Here is a 6,743-nt window from a genome sequence, read left to right as displayed (position 1 = left end):
CTGACCCCAGGAGTGTGTGATGGGACGGTGTGGTGGGAGATTCACTCTGTGTCTGACCCCGGGAGTGTGTGATGGGACAGTGTGGAGGGAGTTTCACTCTGTGTCTGACCCCAGGAGTGTGTGATGGGACGGTGTGGAGGGAGATTCACTCTGTGTCTGACCCCGGGAGTGTGTGATGGGACGATGTGGAGGGAGATTCACTCAGTGTCTAACCCTGAATATGTGTGATCGGACGGTGGGGAGGGAGCTTCAATCTGTGTCTGACCCCGGGAGTGTGTGATGGGACGGTGGGGAGGGAGCTTCAATCTGTGTCTGACCCTGGGAATGTGTGTTCGGACGGTGGGGAGGGAGCTTCAATCTGTGTCTGACCCCGGGAGTGTGTGATGGGACGTTGAGGAGGGAGATTCACTCTGTGTCTGACCCTGGGAGTGTGTGATCGGACGGTGTGGAGGGAAATTCACTCTGTGTCTGACCCCCGGGAGTGTGTGATGGGGGGGATTTACTGTGTGACCCCAGGAGTGTGTGATCGGATGACAATGGGGGATTCCCACCTGAATGTGCCTCTTGTAGAGGTCTCGGTCCACCTGAGCTCGCAGCCCCCACACGGCCGGACCCTTGCGGCGGTTCAGGACGTGGAAGTGGATCCCGGCTCGGTCGCAGACCCTCGCGCAGAGGCCGTCCAGCGCATCCACCTCGCGCATGAGGTGCCCCTTCCCTACCCCGCCGAATGATGGGTTACAGGACAGCTCACCTGGTGGGGGGGAGGGTCAGTTATCCACAGCTTGCCTCACTCTTCCCTCCTCTACTCCCCACCCTCCCTCCTTCACACCTCCCCAAATCCTCCTTCCTCTGTCACCCCTCCCTAATTTCTCCCTTCCCTCCACTCTCCGCACATGAATCCGAAACTGGGTTCTCTGGAGCCAAGAGACGTTTCTCCCCGCCCACTCCCACCCCCTCCCTCCCCCAACCCTCAGGATCTCCAGTGCCCCCCTTGCCCCCTCCTGTACCGATCTTCGCTGCTTTCTGGGTGATCAGCAGGGTCCTAGCGCCTGCCCGGGCGGCAGCTGCCGCTGCCTCTACACCAGCGTGTCCTCCCTCCACCACGACCACTTTGTAGCCGCTCTGTTCCTCTTCCGCCATCTGCCTGCCCACTGCACCGGTGGTGGCAATGCTCCCGGAAATCCCCCGCGCCCCAGACACCCGCAGGGCCGGAGGCACGGGAGCGCCCACCGCACTTGTCCTGGGATCATCCCTGCAAGACAGACGGAAGGGGCAGGCAGTTAGACACTTGGAGCAACGATGGCAGGAACGCTGCTCCCCACCCAGCACCCACGGCGATAATACTCCCGCGAGGTGAGCCGCGCAAACCGGGTGACACCGAGAACATGAGGAACGTCACAGACTTCAGAATCTCAACGAAATTGGATGAGGAGTTGGTTCATTATTGTCACCGGGGGGCGGGGGGGGGGGGGACAAAAGCTTGCCGTGTGCTTTGTTCATACAGAGATCAATCCTTTACAACAATGTAATGGGGTAGAACACAGGGAAACTATAACATATGGTATTGTCTGTAAATCCTTAGTCCTTAGTTCGGTGTAGGTAGGATGTTTAAGGTGGTGGAATGCTTCTTAAGAGGTATGTGAGATTTCAGGGTACGTATAGTCTCCCCAATGACTATATCTGCAAGAAGTGTAGCCAACTTCACCTGATGGACGAAGTCAGGGAAATGAAGGTGGAAGGGGATGCATTCAGGATCATCCCAGAGGCTGAAAACTTCAGCGATGAGCCTTTTACTGAGGTGGTCACACCCAGAGTACAGGCTTCAGAAGGTGGATGGCCAGCAGGACTCAGCAGTCCGTGCCAGTTTCCCCTGTGGCCATTCCCTCAGCAACAAGGGGGTGGGCGGTGGGGGTGATGACCTATCACAGCACAGCAGCAGGAGCCAGGCCTCAGGTCCTGAGGCTCGGCACGGAAGGGTAAAGTCTGGCAAAGCAATAGCGATAGAGACTCGATGGTTAGGGAGCGGACAGGATGATATGTTACCTCCCAGGTGCAAGGGTCCATCATGTCTCAGATTGGCTGCAGAATAAGGTTGTAATATCTGGATGACTCCCAGTGCCAGGTACTGGTCAGGGCAGGATTAGGCTGATAGTACAGATGCATGAACAGCTGAGGAACTGGTGTAGGGGCAGCATTTCAGATTCTTGGGTTACTAGAACCTCTTCAGGGGCAGGGGTGAACTGTGCAAGAGCGATAGGTTGTTCCTAAACTTGAGGGGAACCAATATCCTGGCCAAAAAGTTCACTAGTACTGATTGGGACGGCTTAACCGAGTTTGGCAGGGAGTGGGAACCAGAGCACTAGGTCAGAAAGTGGAGGGATGTCAGTGAATCAGGCAGGAGAAAAGTATGAGATACAATGAGACAATTGGTTTGAGGAGTGTGTATTTTAATGCTAGGAAATTTATAGGTAAAGGTGATGAATTTGGAGCACGGATCAGTACATGGAACTATGATGTTGTGGCTATTACAGAGACTTGGTTGAGAGAGGGAAAGGAATGGGTGCTTAATGTCCCAGGGTTTTGATGCTTTAGAGAGGCGGGGGAGTGCACTGCTGAGCAGGGACAATATCACAGCTACACTCAAAGGGGACAGAATGAGAGGCTCACCCACTGAGTTTACATGGGCAGAGCTCAAAAACAGGAAGGGTGGAATCACTCTGATGGGATGTACTACAGACCCCCGATATCCACCGGGACATTAAAGAACAGATAAGCAGACAGATGAAGGAAAGGTGTAAAAGCTATGGGGTTGTGTCATGGGAGACTTCAACTTCCCAAAAATAAACTGGGACCTTCATACTGCAAGATGTTTAGAAGGGGCAGAACTTGTTAGGTGCATCTAGGAGGGTTTCTGAAATCAAAAATGTCGATAATCCAACAAGAGGAGGAGCTGTAGTGGATCTGGTGGCCAGGTTGCCAACCTTTCACTGGGAACAGTGATCTTAAGTTTTAAGAGAGCCATAGATGAGCGTAAGTGGGAGAGTATTAAATTGGAGCAGGGCAACTTACACGAGCATTAGGCAGGAACTAGGGAGAGTCAACTGGGAAGAGCTGTTTTTGGGCAAGGCTACATCTGACAATTTAAAGACCAACTGGACCCTGAACCACACCTGTGTCTGACCCGGGAGTGTGTGATGGGACAGTGTGGAGGGAGTTTCATTCTGTGTCTGAAACCGGGAGTATGTGATGGGACGGTGAGGAGGGAGCTTCACCCTGTGATGACCCGGGATTGTGTGATGGGACGGTGAGGAGGGAGTTTCCACCCTGTGACTGATCCGGGAGTGTGTGACGGGATGGTAAGGAGGGAGCTTCACTCTGTGTCTGACTCCGGGAGTGTGTGATGGGACGGTGAGGAGGGAGCTTCACCCTGTGACTGACCCGGGAGTGTGTGGTGGGACAGCGTGGAGGGAGCCTCACTCTGTGTCTGACCCTGGGAGTGTGTGATGGGACAGTGTGGAGGAAGCTTCACCCTGTGACTGACCCCAGGAGTGTGTGATGGGACGATGAGGAGGGAACTTCACCCTGTGACTGACACCAGGAGTGTGTGACGGGGCAGTAAGGAGGGAGCTTCACTCTGTGTCTGACCCCGGGAGTGTGTGATGGGACGGTGTGGAGGGAGCTTCACCCTTTGTCTGACCCCGGGAGTGTTTGATGGGACAGTGTGGAGGGAGCTTCACTTTGTGTCTGACCCCGGGAGTGTGTGATGGGACGGTGAGGAGGGAGCTTCACCCTGTGACTGACCCGGGAGTGTGTGACGGGACAGTGTGGAGGAAGCTTCACCCTGTGTCTGACCCTGGGAGTGTGTGATGGGACAGTGTGGAGGAAGCTTCACCCTGTGACTGACCCCAGGAGTGTGTGATGGGACGATGAGGAGGGAACTTCACCCTGTGACTGACACCAGGAGTGTGTGACGGGACAGTAAGGAGGGAGCTTCACTCTGTGTCTGACCCCGGGAGTGTGTGATGGGACGGTGTGGAGGGAGCTTCACCCTTTGTCTGACCCCGGGAGTGTTTAATGGGACAGTGTGGAGGGAGCTTCACTTTGTGTCTGACCCCGGGAGTGTGTGATGGGACGGTGAGGAGGGAGCTTCACCCTGTGACTGACCCGGGAGTGTGTGACGGGATGGTAAGGAGGGAGCTTCACTCTGTGTCTGTCTCCGGGAGTGTGTGATGGGACGGTGAGGAGGGAGCTTCACCCTGTGACTGACCCGGGAGTGTGTGATGGGACAGCGTGGAGGGAGCCTCACTCTGTGTCTGACCCTGGGAGTGTGTAATGGGACAGTGTGGAGGAAGCTTCACCCTGTGACTGACCCCAGGAGTGTGTGATGGGACGATGAGGAGGGAACTTCACCCTGTGACTGACACCAGGAGTGTGTGACGGGACAGTAAGGAGGGAGCTTCACTCTGTGTCTGACCCCGGGAGTGTGTGATGGGACGGTGTGGAGGGAGCTTCACCCTTTGTCTGACCCCGGGAGTGTTTGATGGGACAGTGTGGAGGGAGCTTCACTTTGTGTCTGACCCCGGGAGTGTGTGATGGGACGGTGAGGAGGGAGCTTCACCCTGAGTCTGACCCTGGGAGTGTGTGATGGGACGGTGTGGAGGGAGCTTCACCCTGTGTCTGACCCCGGGAGTGTGTGACGGGACATGTGGAGGGAGCTTCATGATAAGACTAGTGAACGATGCTCGTCCAACAAAATGCACTGTGTAATGATCTGATCTGTATGAACAGTATGCAAGACAAGCTTTTCACTGTATCTAGATACACGTGAGACCAATGAACCAATCCACCAAACCGCTGGGAATCTCAGGAGAGTCTTGAGGAGCTGGGTAACTATGTTAGGAACGTTTTCATCCAGAGGGAGGTCCAACTTGGAACCAGCTGCCAGAGGAAATGGTTGAGGCAGGTGCATTAATGATGTTTAAAGGACACGTGGATGGGTACATGGACAGGAAAGGTTTAAAGGGATATGGGCGGAACGCAGGGAAAGAGACTGGGTTAGATGGGAACACGGGTCACCAGGGACCAGTTGGGCCGAAGGCCTGTCCGTGCTGTGTGACTTGGTCCCACCATGTTGATCTCCTGTTCACCCACCCGCCCTCTCGCAACTCCGCCTAATTGCCCCCACCAAGATTAATGAGGCCATTTGCCCGAGAATACAATTACCTTCCAAGTTACCCACTGTGCAGTAATTAGCCTCTTACTAACCCAGAGGACCGGGGGGGGGGCATATCGGCATCCAACAGCTCTCTCTGAGGTCGGGGAGGGTGGGAAAGAAAAACACAGCAGGCGGAAGGGTTCACAGAGACAGCAAGGGGTGACGGGGAGGGACGGGAGGGAGAGGGTGACGGAGAGAGGAGTAGGGGGAGAGGTTGACAGAGCCGGAGTAAGTTGTCGGGGAGTTTGCATTAGGGGCAAGGGTCAAATGGAGAGAGATGGGTGAAAGAGGGAGTTGACGGGGAGGATGTTTAAGCACCAATTTCTACTCCAAACGCGTCTTTGCAAAAAATGAATCTTTGCAAAATCCACCCCGCCGCAAATATAGAACCAACCTCGGCTGCGCCTGTTCTGGCCCCAGCAGACCCGGTCTCGGACCCCGGACGGGCTCAACTCCCGGCGCCGGGTCAAGCGCACAAAGCGATGGCTATGGACGAGATATACTTTGCATTCTGCACATAACAGCAATAAACCGCAGAGTTGTGGACACAGCTCAGCACATCACGGAAACCAGTCTCCTCTCCGTTACTCGGCAAAGCAGCCAGAATACTCAAAAGACCTCTCCCACCTCGGACATTTTATCTTCTCTCCCCTCTCGTCGGGCAGAAGCTACACACGCCTGAAAGCACATTGCACCAGCCCCCCGACCTCTCCTTATAGCCGATGCTTCTAATGCAGAGGGCATCGCGGTCAAACTCTTTTGCACCCTCTCCGAACCCCCCTCCCCTCCCCTCCCCGCCCCGCCCCGCCCCCACACCGTCCTGTAATGAGCCGTCCGGAAGGGCGCGCAGTACTCAGACTGTGGTCTGACCATGTTCGATACAGATGCAACATGACTTTCGGACTCTTGTACTGAGGCAATGAAGGCAAGTCTTCTTTAGCACCGGTCTACATGTGTGACCACTCTCAGGATGTGGTGGAGGTAGATTCCGGTTGCCCTCTGTAGGTCAACATAGCTAAGGGGTCCGTCATTAACTGTGTCTTGTCCCCTAACATTTGACCCTCCAAAGTGCAAGACACTTTCTCTCACATAAACACACTCACACACTCTGTCACACAATCTCTGTCTCATAGACTCTCTCTCTCACTCTGGGTCCATCATCTCGGCTGATCATCCACAATCAGTACCCCGTTCCTGCCTTCTTCCCATATCCCTTGACTCCGCTATCTTTAAGAGCTCTATCTTACTCTTTTTTGAAAGCATCCAGAGAATTGGCCTCCACTGCCTTCTGAGGCTGAGCATTCCACAGATCTACAACTCTCTGGGTGAAAAAGCTTTTCTTCAACTCCGTTCTAAATGGCCTACCCCCTATTCTTAAACTGTGTCCTCTGGGTCTGGACTTCCCCCAACATCGGGAACATGTTTCCTGACTCTAGCGTGTCCAATAATCTTATATGTTTCAATCAAATCCCCTCTCATCCTTCTAAATTCCAGTGTATACAAGCCCAGTCGCTCCAATCTTTCAACA

At 54.5% G+C, this 6,743-nt stretch overlaps 1 protein-coding gene across 1 annotated transcript in view; it reads right to left on the bottom strand.

Annotated features, from left to right (window-relative positions):
* The window catches only part of LOC140718990 (protein MTO1 homolog, mitochondrial-like), a 94,077-nt gene extending 88,363 nt beyond the window's left edge, over window positions 1–5,714 (bottom strand). The window contains exons 1-3 of the mRNA XM_073033300.1: window positions 5,610–5,714; window positions 1,008–1,252; window positions 504–751 (exon numbers count right to left, since the gene is read on the bottom strand). Coding sequence (XP_072889401.1) covers window positions 504–751; window positions 1,008–1,140 — 381 coding nt within the window. The 5' untranslated portion in view covers window positions 1,141–1,252; window positions 5,610–5,714. The remainder of the gene's footprint in view (window positions 1–503; window positions 752–1,007; window positions 1,253–5,609) is intronic.
* Between the last annotated feature and the right edge of the window lie 1,029 nt (window positions 5,715–6,743).

This window comes from Hemitrygon akajei, chromosome 31 (assembly GCF_048418815.1).
Source record: "Hemitrygon akajei chromosome 31, sHemAka1.3, whole genome shotgun sequence".
NCBI classification, from domain to species: Eukaryota; Metazoa; Chordata; class Chondrichthyes; order Myliobatiformes; family Dasyatidae; genus Hemitrygon; species Hemitrygon akajei.
Note: the sequence above shows the minus strand (reverse complement) of the source record. Positions and strands in the feature narration are given on the sequence as shown.